Source organism: Zootoca vivipara, chromosome 5 (assembly GCF_963506605.1).
Source record: "Zootoca vivipara chromosome 5, rZooViv1.1, whole genome shotgun sequence".
Lineage (NCBI taxonomy): Eukaryota > Metazoa > Chordata > Lepidosauria > Squamata > Lacertidae > Zootoca > Zootoca vivipara.
The window spans coordinates 24,984,397-25,008,122 of NC_083280.1; the positions used below are offsets into that span (position 1 = coordinate 24,984,397).

Below are 23,726 nucleotides of genomic sequence, written 5' to 3' on the forward strand. Positions count from 1 at the left end.
CCACACATGTTCTCTGAAGGTTTTTGGAGTGGTTGCATGAACTCCCTTGTGCAAAGCTTGTAATCTCCCAGAGTTCTCTAAAATTTGCATTGATTTCAACCCGGCAAATAATATGGGCTTCAACCTCTATGTGCAATTCATTTCTATAATGAAAAATGATTGTAGATCAGGAGCAATGGAATCTGCAGATAACCACAAAAAACTAATGTGAAACAGACTCTGTGATTCTACTGCCCTTTGCCTTCTTCATATTTTTCCCTTTGTCATAATTTCCTTTGGCTTTATTTAATAAAAAATGGTTTCACATCTGCTGCCCCTTATAATCGTTTCCCTATAATTGGGTTATATGTTTGCCACCTTTGTGTGACATAATACCAGCGCCGAGTCGTAAAGTGCATGTTATTACTTCAAAGAAGCCTTCCTTGCTGACAAGAATTAATTAGAATTCTAAATTGTTACGTAAGTCTTCTGTTCTGCAGTGGGAGCTTTAGTGAAATGATGGCAATGGATAATTAGCAGCCACTATTCTGTCTCTTCAGTTTGGATAGTCCATAAAAGATTTGATGCTTCCTTTCCCTGAAATAAACAAAAACAGCTTCTGAACTGTCAGAAAACAACAGCGGCTCTTGAAGGCTAATCATTAGCAGGCTTTGTCATGGACTTGTAATTGTTTCATGAATTCTGCTTCAATCAGGGAAAAATATGCTTAAGTGCCAATAAAAAAAAAGTTTTTAAGCTATTATGATCAACCTCTCTCTTTCTCTACTTTAAAAAAAAGTTTCCAGGCAGTCTCTGTCTGTGCCTGTGACCAATGGGAGCAACTCCGAAAAGTGTGCCTCTGGGAGGAATGTATTCTCAGGCTAGAAAGGCCCGAGGGAGGTCCTTCTGCAAAAAGGGCTTGAGGATTTGTTAGACTCCTGCAGATACCTACCAAGTTCCTGTGGGAGAAATAAGGGACCGGACCGGAAGTAGCAGACCGGAAGTAGCGCTGCCGCCATTTTGGAACTGGGCGGAGCATGCTCAGAAGCGACTTTTGATGCTGCTTTGCCCAGTTCCAAAATTGCCGCCGCGCCAGAAGTCGCACTGCAGCCATTTTGGAACTGGGCAGAGCTGCATCAAAAGTCGCTTCTGAGCATGCTCCGCCCAGTTCCAAAATGGCCGTCGCGCCAGAATAAACCGGGGAAAAACAAAAAAATCCATTTTTTCAGCTGAGAACAGCTAGAAAAACGGGGGTTTCCCGGAGAATACGGGAGACTTGGCAGCTATGCTCCTGCCTGTTATGGGAGGAGCAGGCCCTTGACATGGCATTGCTCCTGGTGGATGGTCACTTTCCTGTCTGAAAAACAAAGATTCCCGCAGCCCCCAGCACTCCCAGCTTCATAACTTTGAGGATGAACTCCCTTGAGGCCTGCAGTAAGGAATTGTGTGGTGCATTCTAAGGAGAACACACAGCAAAAGAAATAATGAATTAAAAAACAACAGCAGCAGCATGAAGAGCTGCCAAAGGGTTACAGAAATAAGCTCCCTTTTGCCATGTTTCATTTTAGAAATTGCCCACACAAAGGAACCAGAACAAATCACCACTTGAACCCTGAATTTTCTGATTCCCCCCATTCCCCCCAAACTCTGTGTTCTCAAGGAATGTCCAGAATGTAGGGGAAGCCACGGTAGTGCCCACAGGTTACATGTGCCCATAAAGGCCTTACCTGCCACCTGCAGGTTCTCTCCCCTTCCACCTCATGGAAATGAGGGTTGGAAGAAGCATTTCCTTGTAGCCCACAGGGTAAGTGGTAGTTGCAGTTTGTTTATTGCCCAGTTTCTCTGGGCCCAAAATGGTTGGCAGTCCCTGCCCTAAGAAATCCTTAGCAGTTGAAATAGGAGGTGGAGAACCTATTACTGAATTTCAACACCCATCAGTTTGGCTAGCAGTCAGGGGATCTGTAGTTCAACAAGATTTGGGGGACCACAGGTTTCACACCTAGCCATATACCTGTATGTAGGAGTCATAGAATCATAGAATCATAGAATCATAGAGTTGGAAGAGACCACAAGGGCCATCCAGTCCAACCCCCTGCCAACATTGATCCCAACATTCTCCAAACGAGACATTTCCTGAAGCAGAGCTGGGAATGTCTTCTGCACAACACCAATACACTATGTTCAAGATGTGTCATTGGAATGGTAAGCAGCTGGTTGTGTCTAAGTACCATTCTCAGGGAGGCAATAGGAAGGATACATAGAGATATAAATATATATGCAGATTCTCTGTATGCAGATTCTCTGCAAATCATAGTATTCACACATATAGCCCTCCCACTGATGTATGTTTGTGTGTGTGTGTGTGTGTGTGTGTGTGTGTGTGTGTGTGTGTGTAACAAATAAATGTGCATGAATCCAGACAAAATGATGCTATTTTGACTTTTTGCCTCTGACATGAACACTTCTAAGACCACCAATGGATAGAGCAGAGAAGGTGCAGCAAAATGGCCTATCGTTTTGTAAATGCTATGCACGATGCCACACTATTGGGTCCCTTACGGTTAACAGAAATAGTAACAGTTCCTTTGACGAGACTTGCTCAGTTTCAAAATAAGCAGCATTTATTTTGACAAAATTCACAATTCATATAAAAAGTATGAAATGATGCTCACACCATATCACTGAAGAGTAGTATGCAAGCAATGTCCATTCTCTCCCGGTCTGCTTACAGATCTGTAGTGGGAACAGCTGGCTTTCATTGGTGGTTTATATTTTCACAGTGAAAGAGCTACATTCTAGGAATTCGAAAAATAAAGCGGCAATATACCCTCTACTGTAAAAATAATGGAAAAGCAGAGTGTTCGATTTAACTCTCTTATAGCTTTTGTTGTATAAGGAAAATAATCAACTAGTGCAGCAAACATATTCACTTTAGGGAAATATTTGGGCCTTTTCAATCTTGGTTAATATTTCTCTACTTGTTCATTATGTTGTCGCTCAACTGAAGATCAAGTCTCCACGAGCAGGATGGGGAGAGAAGCAATTTCCATCAGTTTCCACTTCCTCACTGCAGTCCTCTTGCATACTCCTCTACTCCAGAGACCCTCCATAGTAGTTTGGGGAGGGGGCCCAGGGGGCTGCAGGGCAAGGAGGAATAGCTGGAAATTTCTTACCTCCTCGGAGGCATGTTGTCAGCTGCAAGATGCAGCTGGAAGAAACATAGCTGCCAAGTCTCCCACTGAAAAATGCGGGATCAGCAGCGGCGCAGCACCAGAAGTTGCTTCTACGCATATCTGGACATGCGTAGAAGCAACTTCCGGTGCAGGCGTCGCCCGATTTCTGGTGTCCAGACATGGGTAGCGTGGCACTGGAAGTTGCTTCTACGGGCACTTCCGGTTCGTCGCGGCGGTGAGAAGGACGCAGGGACTTCGCGTGCCGAGGTCCCTGGCTTCTCGGAGGGGGGGGAAGTCCGCAGAGCGAGCGGACTCCCCGTAAAAGCATCGGATCGAGAGTTCCGATGACTCAGGCGTCCAGCGGCTGCTCCGTTTGGCGGATCCCCCGCCGCCCGAGAGCTCAATAGAGCGATCGTGAGCCGGTGGGGTTGAACCGCGGGAGCCATTTTGGGCCACATCTTACCTCCGGGAAGCGAAGCTCCGAGTCCTGACCCGGCAAGCGGCGGATTCTTCCGATTTGATACTAAAGATTCCCAAAGAAGTAAGTGGAACTTTGATCGGGATCCTAAATTTGCTGATTGGAAAATAGGAGAGACTTAAAGAAACGGAAGCAGGTCTCTTCCTAATGGGAAACTGGGAGGCGTTTGGAAAAAAAATCCAAAGCTGAATAACGAAAGAATTTGAAACTGTGGTCCCGAGAGGGAAAAAAGACTTTTTGGAACCATCTCAGCCCCCGAGTCCGGCACCCCTTGAGGTACAGCGGCATTAAGGGGAAGAGTGTTTTGACAGCTGTCAAAAGCTGTCAAACTGTTAAAAGACCGGGTGGATTGATTGCATTGCTGTGAACAGGAAAAATTGTTTGTAAAGGTGAAAGAACTATTTAAATTGGAAGTAAGAATGGATTTGGGACTGAGTTAAGAATCAAGAAAAAGAACAGCCAAAATGGAGTCGATCGTCTGAGAGAGGAATTCTCCAGTACCCATTGTTCCCTACCCCCTGTTTATCTGCGGTTACGAGAGGTATGAAAACAAAGCTGTCTCGAGCCTTCCAGGAGACTGTACTGAACTACTTGCTGTCATGGGAAGATTTCTACAAGGAATGGCAACATCCCAACCTACCACCAGTTGAGATTGAAGTCCAAGTCCAGGACTTAGAGGACAATTTAAATTTAAATTTGGAGACTGCTGATTCTGAGACTGTGTTTGAGGAGAAACAATTGGAAGAGGACTTGGACTGTGACAAATTTGTTTGGGATGAAGCAAAATATAACTTCCAAAAGGAAGAAAAACAACCAGAACAAGAAGATGAGAGACTAAGGGACTTAAAGTTTAATGGATTTGAAGATCCTGGAGGGGTTAAAATGTGGAGTGGGGTGTTTGAGGGATGGGAAGGACAGGGGCAGGGGGGGGGCAAAGGCCTGGAGATGGACTTGGGAAAGAATGGGTGTGGGGTAAAAACTTTAGTTAAAAGGTATTGTTTTGGTTTCTGAAAGACGGTCTTCGAAATCTTGGCATGACAATGGAAATGCTGAACCAATTGGGGGAAAAAGACTTAGGGAGAGGAGATGGAATGTAAAAAAGAAAGGGAAAAAAGTGTTATGTTTCCTTAAGGGAGTATAAGAATGGCTTGGAAAGAATTTTTAAGTTACTGTAAATTATTGCAGGTTAAGTGAGGTGTTTAGGCAGAAAGCTGCCTGCCCCCCTCTCCTTACTCTGAGGCACTCAGTGGCAGGGGGTGCCCAGAGGGGTGAGGAGGAAATGGAACCTTGGAAGTGCTGTACCCTGCAGGCACCTCTTGTGGCAGGAGGGGACCTGTGGGAGGGCAGCATGAAAAAGGAGGAGGATTGAGTTAATATTATAAGATTAAGATTTGAAGCTGAGTTGGAAAATTCGCCACAAGTAATCAGAATTTGTAAGGAAAACCATGAGGAAGACAACCGAGGGAGTCACAATTAAGATGTCAAAATAATAAGAACTGGGAAGTTTGAACTCTTCCCAATTTTCTTTTTGTTTTTTTTTCTTCTTTCCTTTCTTTCTTTCTCTTTTTTTTTTTAGGTTTATTAATATGATTATGAAAGAGTTGGGGGATGCAGATCCCCATAACTCCTTCCTCCCTGTTCTCTCAGTGGCAGGGGGGGGGACATGGAGGGAGGAGGGAGGGGGGAAGCAGAACTCAACTCACAATTGGACCCCTTTGTTTCCTAAAGCACACGGGCCCTACTGGTGGCAGAAGTGGACCGGTGGGTGGAGGGAAAATGAAGGGACAGTGTTATATTATATGTCTTGTTTGTGTATTTCTTGTTTGAAAAATTAATAAAAATCTCTTTAAAAAAAAAAGGAAGTTGCTTCTACGCATGTCCGGACATGCGTAGAAGCAACTTCCGATGCCGCTCTGCCCGATTTTCGGTGCCCAGGCATGGGCGAAGCGGCACCGGCAGTCGCTTCTATGCATGGCCAGACATGCGTAGAAGCGACTTCCGGTGCTGTGCTACCCATGTCTGAGCACCAGAAATCGGGTCGCACTGGCACCCAAAATGGAGTCTCCCTGGCAGGTAGGAAATTCGGGGGATTTACGGGATTTTTTTCAATCCGGGCTGCCAGCGGGAAATGGCTTTAAAATACGGGGGCTTCCCGTGAAAAACGGGAGACTTGGCAGCTATGGGAAGAAACCCTGTGGCTGTAAACTGAATATTTAAGGAGTACATTTGGATACCTAAAGCTCTGTGTAAAAATGAACTTCCCCCATCCTCTTCATTTTGGGGAAATTCACTATAACAGAAAACATTTGCGCTTTGTCATGGTCAGAAAGAAAGAGGACAGAGCTAAAAGAGTGTGCCATAATATAGGGTCGCATCCAATGTTGCAGTGCACGAAACAGAACCTACTCTCCCTCTTCTGTCCCTTCCAGTCTTGGTGCACCCCCAAAATCAGCTCTATGGGCTTGCGGGTAAGGATGGGCAAATTTGCAAATTGCAGGTTTTTGGTTTGTTTTTTAAAAAAACCAGTTTCTCATTTTTCCAATCATAAAAACATAAAATGAGCCTGCTGGATCAGGCCAATGGCTCACCCAGTACAGCATCCCAGCATTCATTTCTCACAGTGTTTGGCCATTTCAGTTCTCTTCATATACACACAATTTTGCAAATTTGTTTTTTAAAAGATACAAGTCTCCCTTAAAAAATCGGCAGCATTTTAGTGCAAATTTTTCCCAATAGGTACATTTTTGGATGTAATTTCCCCACAGATAATGCATTTTTAGATCCCAGTTTCACTAAAATATGCATTTTATACACACTTTACCCTAGTATATGAATTTTATGCACATTACCTGGCTGGAGAAATGCATTGCAAAATTCAGAGAAGTGTGCATTTTGGATAGCTGTGTTTTGGTCCATGTATTGTTTCAGAAGTGCAAATTAGATAAGTTTGCCTATAAATGTGAACTGCATCAAATTTCCTCCCAATCCCCAGCAGTTTGGGGACCTCTAGAACAGAATTTGGGAATTCCATTTGTCTTAGCAGAAGATGCCCATGAACCAAAATATGGATGGGAACTTTAATTGAAATAAGTTTTTAATTTCTTTCAATAGAGCTGCAACATTTAATCCTGGTATGGCAAACCTTTGGCCTTCCAGATGTTTCTGAACTATAACTCCCATCATCCCTGCCCATTTGGAGGGCCAAAGGTTCCAAATCCCTGATTTACTCAATCAGTAGCTATATTTAAACTTTTTGGCTTGATTAAAAAGCTGCCCCCAATAAACTGCATTTTAATGGTTAATTCCTTAAAAAAGAAGTACAGTGGTACCTCTACTTACGAATTTAATGTGTTCCAAACACACATTTGTAAGTCGAAAAAAATTGTAAGTCGAATCCCATAGGAATGCATTGGAAGAAAAAATTCGTAAGTCAAGCAACCCTATCTAAAAATTCGTAAGTAGAAAAAATCCTATCTAAATCGCATCCAAGATAGCGGATGGAGCTCCGTTCGTAAGTAGAAACATTTGTGAGTAGAGTTATTTGTAAGTAGAGGTACCACTGTATTTATAAAAAGATGTACATGACAGACTCATTCTTAAGTGTCTGTGTCAGTCCATCATTTTGAATGGGTGTACCCTGACTGACTAAGTCAGATATCCTGGATGTTCAAAGTGACATATATTTGAGTCTTACAATATGTAAAATAATTAATATCCTTAGTTGATAACAGAAGTGCAGGGAGGAACTTTTCATTTGAAGCCTCCCCAAGTTTATTTTCACTTTTCTTAACTTTAAATGAAAACACCAGTGCTGTTCACTATATGTAGTAGGAAATAAATATTTTAAATGTATTCCTACACATTGTTTCTATGTGCACTATTTACCTTCTACGGATAATACCAACAGAACCACTCAACACATGACAACTGATACCACACATAGAACATATCATCATGAAACATACATGGTTCAGTAGCTATTCTCATACAACTAGCCAACAGTTAACACATGATGTAACTTATGAGTTGCATTTGTAGAAAATACACCACTGAAGATATTTTGCATTTGGTTCATTTTGCTTAATGCTGAAATTCAAAGTGTGATTGTTCACTGTTGTTTGAATAAATGTAAAGAAATGTATTTTAAACCATCAGGGTCAATACAGTGCTTTAGTGTCAAACAAAGACACAAATGTGGAATTAAAAACGTTTCAATTTTCAAACCTGCGATTTTCATGGCTCGCGGCCTTTATCACAAGATTTGAGTTAGCAAGGAGTATACTTCAGAAGTTTTTAACTACTTTCTCTGTGTGAATTTGCTGATTCAAATGAATCTTTTTCACTGCACTTATTAATTCAATGATGAAAGGCAACAAACTCAAGTAAACAAGGGACACTCTAGAGACAAGAAAACAAAGTGATCAAGTGATCCCTTATGTGCACAGTGACTCTGGCAGCTGCATAGATGAGCTGACCCTTTCACTTTAGTAGAACTCCATGCCTCCATTGAAGTCAACGAGTAAGCCACCAAACAGAGGACATCCATTGTAGTGAATGTGGTTCCTGAAATCGGGATTGCTCTTTTTTGTTGGGTTTCCGAAGAAGGATAGATCAGCGTAGACTAAACATTTGCAATTTTCCACAAGTATCATGGAATTTTTGAGTAGCTTACTTCTATATGTTCCATAATACAGCTAGAAAAGCAGTCATGATTATGCTTTGAAATTTCAATACATTACATGAACAATATCTTTCACAGCTTGTATCACTATAGAGTGATATTCCATGTTAGTCACACTTACAGTAGACCCATTTAAATAAATGGGAGTTGAAGTCACCTAAGATCATTGTTTTTAATGGGTGTACTCTGAATATGATTTAGTTGGCTTCTACCCATAAAATGTATATGATAGACAGTTTTGTAGTAACAGTTTTTACACTAGATACAACAAAATAACACCACAAGATAAAAGAAACTACAGATGTTACCATCTTGGTGTCACATTATCAAACATGAAATTTAACTTTGGGTTCATTGAATGATGACAGTTCCTATATACAAAATGTGTAGAGGAAGATATTAAAGTAAATGTAAAGCCCACTAGAAACTCATATACACCTTTAGGCGATTACTAATTTCAGTGTCTCCAAGCAATGTTGTGGAATCACTAGCACAATGTTAATATATATATATATATTCCTTTAGGCATAGTGTTTCCTGTACCACCAAGTGCTATCCTTTTGTAATTTAGTCTATTCTATGAAGATATATTTATGATAAAGAACATTAAATCCAAGATTGGAGAAAATGATGTTCCGAGTCAGATGAAGCTTTATTATACAATAAATAGAAATAAATACCTTTATTTACAACTTCAGCAAGCCATCATTTAAAAAGAATTCTGCCAGCAGAAAAGAAAAGTTTTATTTGGGTTGGATCCAGACCTGGACTCATTGCATTTTGGAAGGGACAGAAATCCAGCAGAGGAAAGGAATGAGGAGATTTTTTGCCAATCCCTTCTCCCCAGCACCATCTTCCATGTTGTTCCGGGGGGGGGGGGTCATTGGCCTTCTAGAATAGCTTTTCAGGTGGCACAGTATCAGCAAAAGCCACCTCCTGCCTTTCTCCAGTGGGAGAGTCTGGATCCAGCCCAGAGTATGTAGGTACCATTGACTGGGGAAAAACCTTTCCTGCATTCTTGACAAATGAGCCACCCAATAACTCTGACGTGACGAGAACATGAAATTGAGAAGAAAAGTGCTCATGAGCATTTGCCATTGGTAGTGGTAGCTAATGATCTGTGCCACATAGGACTACCCCTCTCATGCATTCACTGTCTTATATAGCAGCCATTCCTGTGGTCGGTCACACTTTCCTTAAGAACTGTGATCACAGAGATGGTTACCACTTCATGACATCTACTGCCCAGTTTGCACCAACCTCCTCTGCCTTCTAGTCCTGTGTACCAACTGCATCAGTAGTGCGAACAAGGGCTGGCAACACCCCCCCCCCAGGTTTCTGTGTTTCCCCCTGAAGCTTGGAAGTACTGCACTCCCTCTGAAATTGAGTGGGCAGGGGACCATTTTGGGTTGAACTGGTTTGCTAGTTTAGGTGGGGGCAAGAGCATTTTCATTAGCCGTGGGATGGCTCTCTCTCTCTCTCTTTTAAAGCCATAAAACTCTGCAATACTGCTGCCTGTGTTGGAGGTAACCATGGTGGGCTTTCTCTCTTCTCCCCCCCTCCATATTCCCTCTAGTCCTTAAATTACAGCAGCAACAGTGGCAGGGAAGTATTGTGGTAGCCACAGCAAGAGCTCCATCCACTGCTACTTAAAAGCAATAGGGTGTGCATGGTTTTGAGGAGAGGACGGCAATGGAATCCCACCACTGTTGCCATAATCACACTTGGCTCTTAAAAAAAGAGCGCTGCTGCCAGTGGTAATGGTAAATGGCTCAGCCTCCACTATTTAGCAAGGAGGGAATTGTTCTCCCCGGGACCCTACATGCAGATTGTGCTGGTGAGCTGGGGACGGCCAGTTCATTGCCAATGAAGTGTGAACTGGCGTTGTGTTCCACTGCAATCAGTTGCTGCCCATCCTGACTGCTAAATTCAACCTCCATATTCTACCAAAGACTAAAGTACCGTAAGCTTTCCCAACCTGGTGTCCTACAGATGTTGTAGACCACAAGTTCCACCATCCCTGACTATAGGTTTTGCTGGTCAGGGCTGATGGAAGTTCTAGGTTAGAACTGGAGGGATAGGGAAAGCTGTTCTGAAGGCTCAGCAGCAAAGTAAGGCTATCTCGATCTATCTGTGATCTTCCCAACAGCTGTTTGGTTGCCCAATGATGGAGACAGGTGGTCCAGCTGGAAGAATCCTAATCTGTTGTGACATAGACAGACAGCAAAGTTGTCTGTGATCCAGAGCATATTTACCCTTTTTTAAAAAAAGTAAGACTGATAATGGGACATATGCATTATTTTCTTTGGATTGCACACAATATCTCTGTTTTACATATTTAAAACAATGCAAATTACATGCACACATATACAGCAGTAAAGAGCATTGAAGACTTGTAACAGCTGCTGATAGGATGCAAAGTAGATGTGTATAGTTTGCAATCAGTAAAATAAATCCATCTGATTTCAGTAGACATTGAACCGAGCAAACCACATTTCTTTCTTTCCATGAATACCAAATCAGTTGCATGGGGAAAAAAATCCTGAAGTCATAGTGCAATCTGCTATGCTGCTGTTTAAGGATGCATCAAGCCCAGGCATATCTCCTAACTTCCTTGCAGTGCCCATGTTGTATGTTTCATGAGCATAATGACACATTTTAGGCAGTTGGCTGTGCCATAACACAACAAATTTATACGAGTCTAAAAAGTCTACGGAAGATTCAGGGGGGGAGCTCCCCCCACCTTCGTTGTTGTTGTTGTTGTTGTTGTTGTTGTTGTTGTTGTTGTTGTTGTTCTTTGGTGTTGTTAAAATAGATCAGCATGTGCGAAAACCAGAGAAAGGAAATAGTGATGGTGAAATCTCAATCAGCCCAAAGCTGTAGATCAAGGCCAAATCAGAGTTTAAAAAATTATGTATATCTGCAGCAATGGAGAAGGGGCGTGCCAATGACACCAGCAAAACTTTGGTTTAATTGCAGCGAGGATAATACCAGTTTGGAGGTGGACCAACAATTGCAAAAATAAAAAAATAAATTAAGAATGCACATAAGTACAAATTAAGCGTAGGATCCACTACAGGGGAATGTGCATGCTACTTATAGGATATATTCTGACCAATCAACTGAAATCTAGACAGTGCAGGCATGCCCAAACTGTTCCTATTGCCTGAGTTTATGAGGACCCAAATTCACATGTGAATAAACTGTTTATGCATATTCACTGATTTGTCGTCAGTTTAAATCAGCAGCACATCCTGGTTGACACACTTGACAATTTAACAAAAAATAAAATAAAAAATCAACCAGGAATTGCCCAGGGAGGAGATCCTGTTCCTGAAACAATGGAAAATATAAATTTCCTTAATGGATCAGTCCCACAGATACAAAAGGATGCTACATGGTGTAAAACGTCACCACTCAGGATGATGTGCAAGATGGTCCACATTGGATTGGGTAAATTTGGGGAACTTTGACACCAATCACAAATCACTTCCCCACCCAGTTCTTCTACACATATGCCTCTACTCTCAAAACTCTTTAGGGCACATATTACCGGAAGGAACATTTGTCTTATATAAACAACGAAATAGACATAGTTCCACAGAAGTCAAGTGTTGAACATATATCTACAGAATGAAGCACTTTTCAATGAAATGCGTTGCATTTAGTCGAATGGGTAACAAGCGTAAACTGAAAACTGAAACATTTTACACACACGTGGTTTCATTCTACTTCAGATGTACACTCCTGCCTTATTTGAAAATTACCTCCAAATGTATGCTCACCCAAGTTTCCTACTGACACTAAAATGGACTTTATGGTGTATATATATATGTTAATGTAGCATAGGTAGATTTTGATTACAATCAAGTAGTACATATGACATAAAAATTCACATTCTTGAAAAACCTCGTGACTTTTACTTTGCTTTCATCAGTCTGAAAACAGGCCTTTCTGATGTCTCCTGTGTAATAGGCCCCAAAAGGCAATGTCAGAGTTGCTTATGCATGTTCAAAGCAAATCTCAGAGCCTTGACAGAACGAATTGGACCACACTTCCTAGCACATTTCAAGAGCTCTTCCACATACTATTGTCCCCCAAGCTTTAGAAAGGCAGGCTGATGGTGAACACCTCAGCTTACTTACTTTCATTAACATTTGCTGTAAACAACCAACAATCCTCTTCACAAGACGAAACGAGAGGCCACTGCTCAGTTTTAATAGGACAATGTGTCTCAGATGGTTAAACACTTAAAGCTGTGGTGGTTGGGACTCTGGGTGAACATCACTGTGCTGGCAAACTAGGTTGTGGAAAACGTGCGCCGCCAAGTCGTCACTCAGTGTCCAAGAACCCATTTTTGGGGGCTGTTAGGATTAAGTTCTCCGAAGGTCGATAGGAAAGAGAGGACATCTTTGTCGTGAAACTAGCGTGTCTGACATTGTGGGGGCTGTATTTCAGAAGCTGGAGGAAATATTTCCTGAAGTTCTTTCCAAAAAAGCCATAAAAGAGGGGATTCAGGCAGTTGTTAAAATACGCTAAGCAGATCGTGAAAGGCATTGCTGTATCCACAATGTCGATGATATTACAATCGGTGATCACACTGAGTTGAATCAGCACATCCAGAAAAGTGAATATTTGATGAGGAACCCAAGAAAAAAAGAAGAAAAGGACAATTGCAACAATCATCTTGAAAATATCATCGTTTCTGGTCTTGTTTTTCTGAATCTGGTATGCTTTCTTCAGGGCTTTCCAGATTAATATATAGCTTGTTAAAATGATCACGAAGGGGATCAAGAACCCTAGCATGTTCTTCGATAAGCCCAATCCAACTTTGAGTGTTGTGCCGTTGGTTGTGTTGGAGGGGGTCTGATACCGAAAAGCACATACTGTTATATTTTCATTTTCAATTAAGTATACGGTACGGTGGATAATCACAGGCAAGCTGGCAAGTGCCGCCATCAGCCAGATGACAATGCAAGTTACCCGGGCAACGAGCATCGTGCGCTGAAGACGGGACTTCATTGGGTGCACAATTGCCAAGTAACGGTCAATGCTGAGGCACGTCAGGAGAAACACGCTGGCATACAGGTTGAAGGTTGCTGCAGCCGAAGCTAACTTGCACAAGCCACTGCCAAAAGGCCAGCGGTATTGCATGGCGGCGTTGGCCGCCCACAATGGCAAAGTCACGAGGAAACACAAATCAGCCAGCGCTAAGTTGAACAGAAAGACACTTGCCACAGTTTTCAGCTTCATGAAGAAGTAAATAACAATCACCACCAAACTGTTTCCGAATATACCTATGATGAAGATGATGGTGTAAACAGTTGGAACAACAATTAGCATGTAGTTGTGCCTTCCCAGTGAGGGGCATTCCACGTGAATTCTTTTCACAGTCTCTTCTGTAGACATATTTAGGAGCATCTTTATAAGTTCAGGTAGAGGCTCTTTGGAAAACTAATTCCAGGCTCATCTGGGGAAGAAAAATGAGAATATTATCACTACTGTTTTGCCTTTATATTTAAATATTGTTTTGGGGGAAGGACTTGCTCAACAGTTTCTTAACTGCAATTATGGTAGATGTTTAATACTCTAACTACATTTTCATGAATTCCATATTCCGGAGAAGCCTGCATTATGGTCCAAATATTTAACCTAGTACTTTGATTTCAATTAGCATAAGTTATGTCACTTGGGTAGGGCCCAATGCTCACTGGAATAGCACATGGTTCTAGGTTCAATCCCTGACAACAGTTGTCTTTTTTAAAAAAAGAATAAGAGCAGATTCACACTATACATTTAAAGCACTATCACACCATTGGCTATGACTGTTTAAAGGCTTCTCCCAAAGAATTCTGGGAGCTGTAGTTTGTTAAGTGTGCTGAGAGTTGTTAGGGGACTCTTATCTCCCATCTGCGGAGTTACAATTCTCAGAGTTTCCTGGGAAAAGAGATTGATTGTTAAACTGAGAATGGTAGCTCTGCAGATGGGAGATAGGGGTCCCCTAACAACTCTCAGCAAATGGCTCCATAGCTTTGCAACTTGTGGAAGAAGAGAACTCCTGTAAGTTGGAATCACTAAAATGACATTTAGGGGGCAAGTTTATTCTTCTCCTCCATTGGTCCCCCACCCAGTCTTCATTTCCATAAAGCACACACATAGAGAGACTAAATAGTAATGGTGGGTTACCCAACAATGTTATTGTATTCCACTCTGTCACAGATCCACACCACAACAATAGTGGGAAAGGGTGTTTGCTACTTGTTACATTCGTGAAGCACTTCTCAGTATTGCACTGCATGTCTGCCTCCTGCCCTTAGGTTGGTACATCAAACTGGAATCCAGGCATTAAGAGCTATGCTTTAGATCGAGGATGGGAGAACTGTGACCTTCCATGTGTTGTTGAGCTATCATTCTCATCATCCTTGATCAGTAGCCATGCTGGCTGGGGCTGGTGGAAGTTGGAGTCCACCAACATCTGTAGGGCCACAGGTTCCCAATCCTTGTTTAGAACAATTTTATATCAATTGTAATGACTTCTTGAATTTAGGTATATTAATGTTTTCTTGCATTCTACAAGAACAAGGGACTGACCCAATGCTTTTTTCCCCCTGGGGGTACGTAGGGATACGCATACTTCTAAACATTTTGTGAATCTAAGTTTGGCCTCATTGAGGGGCAGTATTTCAATATGAGTAGGAAAATGAAGAAGAAAAAAAAGAGGACTGGGCAGACGTAAGCAACCTGAACATTACATCATGAAAGATGAATGAAATGTTGTTCTTTCCACTGCATTATCTTATCAATGTAAATGCCCAATATAGCACAACTGCTAGATCCCAGACATCTTGGTGTTCTGTTTAGCTCATATTATGGATCAAAAGTCAGGATCTGAGTAACATTCATAGGCTATGTTTTGGCTGCTCATTGGAGACCAAGACAAACAACACAATTAAATATGTTTTTAGTGAATCACTTAAGAGGTCGTCTTGGATCATGGAAGTTTAATAGCTGTTAATGAAAACAAAACCTCTTGGCATTCAGAAACTTGTCTATCTGAACTTACATAGATCTCTTGCCAAAAGTTAATTTGTGTCTGATTAGCAAGCATATTGGCTTTATTCTTAAACTCACTTTGGGTATGCTAAGCCACTATGATTAAAATAAATATGAGCCAAAATCAATGAACCAAACATGTTTTCTTGCTGATTGTAATGGAATAACAGTATGAAGAAATTGTATATTTGGAGTGTGTAGCCTGCAACAGAAAAGTAGTTAGTTGTTCCTTTGGCAGAAGCAGCAGCCATGTATTGTGAACTCACATAAGATCTGTTCACATGACATCATACACCCTATAATCACATTCCTGGTTGGTGCAGGTTCAGAAGGGTCTTTTGAATAGTTAATAGGTACAAACTGAGTTTTACAGGATCCCAGAATGTGTGGACCGATCCTCTAGACCAGTGATGGCCAACTTGGCCCTCCAGCTGTTTTGGGACTACAACTTCTGTCTTGGGCCCAGTCTTGTTCAACATCTTTATCAATGACTTGGATGATGGGCTTGAGGGCATCCTGAGCAAGTTTGCAGATGACACCAAATTGGGAGGGGTGGCTAACACCCCAGAGGACAGGATCACACTTCAGAATGACCTTAACAGATTAGACAACTGGGCCAAAGCAAACAAGATGAATTTTAACAAGGAGAAATGTAAAGTACTACACTTGGGCCATTAATTTTTATGGATTTAGTTAGTTGATAAGTTAGTTGAACACCACCCTTAGAATTGCCTAACTGGAGCACTGGTTGAAGCTACGGTATATTTATTCTTCGGCCATGGCTACTTGTTGTTTAATTGACAAATTGTGGGGGTGCAGTCTTGCAAAAGAGCATGTTTACTCTGAATATCTGCAATGACTCCTGGATATAATTCCATTATAGCAAAAGTGTTGTTTCACAGAGGGCGAGTGCCACAGAATGCACTCATATTAGCTAAATATCATTCAGTTTCTTAGGAATTGCACTAACACTGAATACCTAATTATGTGTAACTGAATATCAAACTTTTGTCAAGGACTACAATTTAATTTCCCATATTCATGGGAAATTTGACTGTAAATTATAGTTTAGGCACCTCTCAGAAAGAATCTTTGTTATTTCTTTGAAGTTTTAAAAGTTAAGGCAGATATTTTAAACAGAGGTTTCTCAAGATAATATTTCCTGCTTTGAAGAAAGAAAGCAATATACTGACCACTGAAGGTCCCATTTTAGGGTTTTTAAACATGTGCAACATTTTACACATCCCAGTGCCAAAATTACTAGCCTCATTATTAATCAGTATTGCCTTTCAGTTTGCCACAAAAAAGAATAAAAAGAATTGCCTTTCGGTGAATCATAAGGCTGCCATCACATCATGCTTTTCAAGCTCAATGATGCCACTTTAAGGAGCCATGGCTTGCCCTCTCCAAAGAATTCTGTGTGCTGTGGTTTGCTAAGGCTGCAGAGAGTTGTTATGAGACCCCTGTTCCACACCCAGAGCTATACTTTTCAGAGTAATTTAAAAATCAATCCCTCTTCAAGGGGTACTCTGGAAACTGTAGCCATAAGCGGGGGGGGGGGGGATATAGGCTTACTTTCAGTGGCACTACTTGGGAATTAAGGTTCCGTTGAGTCACCAGCCTCTTTCAGCCAGCAGGCACAAATGGAATTTTGGGTGCATCGTAGAACACAATCTAAATCACGGGTGATTCTGGACTCTAACTCCCATCAGCCCCTTCCCAGAATGTCTGATGGTTGTGGCTGCACTCCAGCAACATCGGAGTCACAGGTTCCCCAGCCCTGTTCCAGACGATGCAGTGAATTAATTATCGTATTGGCCTGAATATAAGCCGCACCCGTAAATAAGATGCACCTTTAAAAGTCAGGGGGGGGGGGGCGGAGAGGAAAGAATGACAATACCCTAATAATAATAATAATAATAATAATAATAATAATAATAATAATAATTTATTTGTACCCTGCCCATCTGGCTGGGTTTCCCCAGCCACTCTGGGCGGCTTCCAACAAAATTTTAAAATACATTAAGCCACTCCCTTAAAATTCTGCAGGCACTCACACCCATAAATGACAAATGTAGAAGAAAATCCTACGGGTACTAGAGAGGACCTGCAAGTGGGTTAAACATCTGTTTGTGGCACCATAAATGCAAATCAATACAGCACTGTCAATACCATACCATATGTCGCAGCAGTGATATTGTAAAAGCCAATTTTTGTAAGGTTGCGAATTTAAGCCACACTTTAACTTTTCACGGTCAGAATTTTTTTTGGGGGGGGGAAGTGTGTTTTATATTTGGGCCAATATGGTATTCTAATCTGCTGAATAAAACTGCCTTAGTTTGGAATTTTGAGGGCATGAAATAAGAGGGCCATGAACATTCAGAGACAGTCTGCCACTGCGTTCCAGTTGTTGGGGGGAATGCTATAACTTTCTTGCCCTGGTCACTTTCCTGGAGACCCCTGGTTGGCCATTATGGGAAACAGGTTATTGTTTGGTCTGCTCAAGGAATCTTTGTGTGTCCCCATTCAGATGTTGCCTGTTTTAATTGCACAAGATAATATCCTTCAATATGTTAAGTCCTGAAACCAGGAAGTGTGTCTTCCCATCCATGCTCCTGTCATTTGACCCGCTTGAGAGCACAAAAGACACATTTCTTGAGGGGGTGCTCTCATGGTGCCCCAAAAGGTGTGTTTTGGGGTGCTGTGTGAGATCGCAGCCCTGAAAAAGGTGCTTTTTCTGGGGTGAGATCTCAGCACGAAATCATACGAGATCACAGCACCCAATATTGCTACCATGCTCTTGTGGGGGGGGGAATGGAGTGTCCTGGTTTTCCCAGGACATTTGCAGGGTATGCAAGATATAGTGACGGCCTTTCTTGTTTGCTCATTAAGAAATATTATTTGGTATTGCAGATTCCTGGAACAGGACAGCTGTGTAACTTTCTCACGATAAAGTTTAAGTGAGATATTCTTGTAACCTTATCACCTGTATGACCTTGCCGAGCTATTTGTTTGAGGTTATATTACGTTGAGAAATAACGGCCAAGGGGCCCAGTGTCTAAGCTGCACTGAGGAACTACTGCTAAGATCCAAATTGGATTTTTATAGTCAAGGGAACTTCTAACGCTTCCAAAGGTAGCACCGATAAAAGATGTTCCTCGGGAAATCCACAGCTGGTGGACTGCTATGAAAATCGGAAAGCAAGTGAAAAGCTTTAGAACTGAGGCAGAAACACATCCTTTCTGAAGTGGAAAATCAAGATGGCAGCTTCCACCGATGTGATGCAGCATAACAGCTTGGAACATTACCTATGCCTTTCACTAAATTATCCCCCTTTCTTTGCCAGGAAACATGAAGATTTAGTTATAAAAACTGTAGCATGGAGATTTCTCCCTTTACTGCAATGCATTTCATTTACATTATCACTAATCTAGGGAAAGTGCAAAATTTCTCTAGACAATGCATGAAAGACACTTAAATCAGGAGGAGCATTCATTCTTAAGAGCCGATCAAACGATCACAAACGTTTCATGGCTGCATTCTGGGTATCAGTGACAGTGGCAGATTATCCAGCTGCATAATTCTGTGCTGATCAAAATACCTATGTGATGCACTCTGGACCTGTTCAAACCATCAATAGTTGTCCTGTATTTCATTGAGAGGTAAATTGCAGAAATTTGCATTCTGCAACAATAATGAACTCCCCCCCTTTAAATGTTAGCTAACTATAGAAAAGGGGAAATAGTTATATATATAACACAGCTTTGTTTTTTGATAGATCACCCTGTAGTTAGTTATTATAATGAAAATAATTTAATGAGCTTTGCAGAGCTGTGTAGAGTCTATGGCAATTAAGCAAGAACATAATTTAATTTGTGTTTTCTTTTATCAGGCTTCATATTTGTGTCTATTTCCCATCATGCTCCCATTTTGTTGATTAACTATAACAAATACCCTTAACAAGGGGTCATAAAGGGAAATTTGCAGGATACAACCCAATCTTCTTTTCTTTATTTGAACTATTCCTGCCTTCATGAATGTTTAGAAATGCTTTTAGAAATGACAGTCCAAACTTTTGCAAATATATTACTAAAGAACAGAGATAGGAAAAAGTGTCAGTTTTGTTTTCTCAATTTTTTAATCTTAAATTCAGTTCTCCACATTTCCATATCAGTTTTTAATTCTGTGTGTTTGTGCTTTAAAAGTTCACATGAAAATATAGGCTTAGTGCCATTTAGGTTTCCTACATATACTTAAGATTCAACACGGGGAGGCCTTAAATCTAAACTTGTTTGTAGAAACAAAGCATTAAAAATATTGTTCCAGAGAAGAATAGTGGCAAAATGCATTCCTGACAGAAGTAATAACTGCAGGGCTTCTTTTGGCTTTGGAATTTGTGAACTACATGAAAGAGAGAAAGAGAGAAAAAAGAGAGAAAAGAGAGAGAGAGAGAGAGAGAGAGAGAGAGAGAGAGAGAGAGAGAGAGAGAGAGAGAGAATGTTTACTGGATATTGTTCTTGTTTTAACGTGGAAACAATACCCCAATCTGATCTATATAAATGTGCTGCCTAAAATATAGTCACTGTAACCTTTCAAAGTCAAGCAGAAGAGTGGCCATTACAGCTAGCTGGATTACCAAGATGTTACTTGCATCCCATGGTTGGTTGCCACTTGGAAATGAAGTTCTTCCAAATGCCACAGCACAGCCTGAATATACTGGGGTGGATGCAGATGTGCATCTGCCAGTGGAGGAGGATTTCCTCTTTGGGGGAACTGCTTCTGGATCCAACTCACGGTTCTCTAAAGATACACTAGAAGCCTTCTACCAGAGAATCCAATTAAAATTATTGTTGTGAGAGTGGGTTTTTCTTGGTCGTGGTAGGGGGTGAGAGTTAGGCTGTAGACGTGAGTTTCTTCTAATTCCTGGATCCAGCAAGGGTTGGAATCGAATGGAAGATCCCACTGTTGAATTAGCCAGGCAAGGGCCACAATGGTCCTAAGTATAAGTTGGTATTAGAACTAGTTACAGGTAGGTAGCCGTGTTGGTCTGACGTAGTTGAAACAAAATAAAAAAATTCCTTCCAGTAGCACCTTAGAGACCAACTAAGTTTGTCATTGGTATGAGCTTTCATGTGCATGCACACTTCTTCTGTTGTGGTGACTTCTGTTTCAGTGTATCTGAAGAAGTGTGCATGTACACGAAAGTTCATACCAATGACAAACTTAGTTGGTCTCTAAGGTGCTACTGGAAGGAATGTTTTGGTATTAGAAAAGAAGTTTGCTCTGTGCCAGAGGGCAAATGGGTGGCCCCCCTACCTCACCTGGTGGGTCATGAGAAAGACAAAGACCAGAATTGGGTGTGAGAGAGAGCTGGACTAGAAGCAGGAAGCAGGCAGTAGCCAGAGAGTGAGAAACATGCTTGATTCCTGCTTGAATCCAAGGCTGTGGCTATGGGAGAAGAAAGACCTTCTGGGGTGTTTTTGCTGTGAACCCCTCTTACCTAGCATATATGTGTAAATAAACCATATATCATATACAGTGCTATTTTTCTAGAAAAAGAGGTGCTAGAACTCCTCCCTAGAATGTCTCCCTTGTTTTCTTATAGGTGTCAGAACTGAATTCTGGTGAGTTACAGCTGCATATATATAATAGAGACACCACAGTGTTGTTGGGGGAAAAAAACACCAACCTGTTTCATTTAAGGACAAGGGGAAAGTGTTGAAAGTTTGTGGCAACAATGCTGGTTCCAGTCTCACACTTTTCTGCACTTGCCATATATAATGTTACAGTGCTGTTTGATCCAACATTTTAAAGAGGGACTTTGTAGCTGATTGTCTGCCTAAAAGGCCATACAGTGGAACCTCGGTTTATGAACACCTCGGTTTATGAATTTTCGGTTTATGAACGCCGCGGACCCATCTGGAACGGATTAATTCATTTTCCATTACTTTCAATGGGAAAGTTCGCTTCAGTTTATGAACGCTTCAGTTTATGAACAGACTTCCGGAACCAATTACACCCATGCTTCAGTTTATGAACGCTTCAGTTTAAGTACTCCATGGACCCGTCTGGAACGGATTAATCCACTTTCCATTACTTTCAATGGGAAAGTTCGCTTCAGTTTATGAACGCTTCAGTTTAAGTACTCCGCGGACTGTCTGGAACAGATTAATCCACTTTCCATTACTTTCAAAGGGAAAGTTCGCTTCAGTTTATGAATGCTTCAATTTATGAACAGACTTCCGGAACCAATTGTGTTCATAAACCGAGGTACCACTGTATGTCATTGTTATTGTAGAGTGGCGGCCCATCTGCACTACACATTCAAAGCAGTATCATATCACTATATACAGCCATAGATTCCCCCATTCTCGAGAATCCTGGGAACTGTAATTTGTTAAGAGTGCTGAGAATTATTAGGAGACCTCCCTATTCCCTTCGCAGAGCTACAGTTCTCAGAGTGGTTTAACCATCAATCCCAGGGAATCATTTCAGAAGACTAGCTGAATAAAGACGGGGGGGAAACCCAGAAGTCATACTAGTATAAATGACAAATGCAGAAAGCCCCCAAAGTAAAAAATAAAAATGGAGCAGTAGATTAGTTTTTGTTTTTTAACTTCCTGAGTAAGTATTCTGATAAAAGGTCGAAACTTCTAGCTGGCAGGACTATGACAATCATTACAATTATAGATGCCAAACGGCTTCTTATATGCTGTTGTTATCTTTTGACTAATGCATGTGATGGGTGCAAATTAATTCCATAGATATGCAATTCCAATTGGATCCCTGGCAACAATATAATAGTAGTAGATTGACCTCTTTTTAGGACTGGCAAGGCACAGAAAGCTTTTGTTAACAGAGCAGACATTCAAGCAAGTATAAATGGCGGTGGTGGGGGCTGCTTGAGGCTCCGTTTTTCAACAAATTATCTGGGGAGCTGCTAATCCCTGTTGTACATGACTGTCCTGTTTGACCTTTTATTTTTTTATATTTTTAATTACAATGATTATGATAAGTCACTGATGAGAATGCGCTGCTTCAGACTATTCCACCAACCATTATTTAGCACTCCACTCATTTCCTATGTTGGACGATCATGCCTTCTAATTAAACTGCCTGAGATAACAGAGGAGGATGCTGGGCCTCTGCAAGGTAAACAGCTCTTTGCTGAATGAAAAACGAGATGCCGGTGGCTGCAGCTTCCTGTGAGAACTTCATTAACCGTAATCACGTAACTGAATGCCACAAGCCAGATCTCAAGCTCACATAAACTTTGCTTTCTGACAAGGACTTTTGAGATAGCAAGCGGGCACGGAGCCTGTCGAAAGGTCGGCAGAGTGTAACGACATCAAGGTTAGATGGAACGACAGCGTCACTCTTTGTGGGTTCATATATGGTTGGAGTATGTTCCCTTTTTTCCACAAAAGTGGCTAACAGTACATACCAACTTCATTCTACAATTTCCTCAATGAAGAAGGGAAAGCATTCGACAATATTTCTGAGCCAACATATGCGGGTGGTTGGGTGTCAGTGTGAGCATAACATTCATTACAATGGAAAAGAACCACCCTTTCAACACTTCCCCAGGGTTTATTGTGGAAAGGCTGATAAACTCTCCAGACCTAGCAGTTATCCTTAACTGTTTAGGTTTGGCCACGACACAGAAAATTGTCCTCAGTCTTATGGGCTTCAGTAGATATCAGCACACAACAAATCCTGATTGGCTACATAACATGATGACATCATTATGTCCAGTTTGTGATCACTGATTGGCCAGGATCACTTGAGGAAGAATGGGGTAGGGGAGAGCTTCCAAGTGTCCAACAAGCAGAATAGGAAAACAATGGGAAAGCACAGGCTGTGAACAGCCACGAAAAAAGTTAGAATCAAGATTTTGGACAATGTTGCCAGTAATCATTATTTTCAAACTGAGAAGTGATGCTGAAGAACATTTGGAATATGTTTATTAAGAATAGCTTTAAGCAGTGCTATTTTTACGGGGAAAGAGGTGCCAGAACTCACCACAAATGCCTCCCTTGTTCTATTATAATGGCAATGGCGCCCACCTGAGAAGTGCCGGAACTGAGTTCTGGCTGGAAAAAAGCCCTGGCTTTGAGTATTTCCCTCCCCCAATGAACTAGGGATTTTGTTCCCATTCATCCATTTCTGGTTTCCTTTTCCCCTAGCTGTCCCTTTAACTGTGGCAGTGAGAAAAATAATGTTCTGAGTTCCTTGCTGCAGTTATCTCATATGGCTAGAAGCAATAATGCACCAAAATAAAAATATTTACTCCCACAATTATTAATCCCATGATCCTAAGGTTATCCTCATTTCCTGTATATAAACACACCAGGGCCAGCTA

General features: G+C 41.4%; 1 protein-coding gene across 2 annotated transcripts in view; it reads right to left on the minus strand.

The window, feature by feature from the left end:
- Positions 1–5,678: 5,678 nt before the first annotated feature.
- Positions 5,679–23,726, minus strand: part of AGTR1 (angiotensin II receptor type 1) — a 46,842-nt gene continuing 28,794 nt past the window's right edge. For both annotated transcript variants that reach the window (XM_035133089.2, XM_035133090.2), the window contains one exon: positions 5,679–13,781. In XM_035133089.2, coding sequence (XP_034988980.1) covers positions 12,644–13,732 — 1,089 coding nt within the window. In that variant the 5' untranslated portion in view covers positions 13,733–13,781 and the 3' untranslated portion in view covers positions 5,679–12,643. The remainder of the gene's footprint in view (positions 13,782–23,726) is intronic.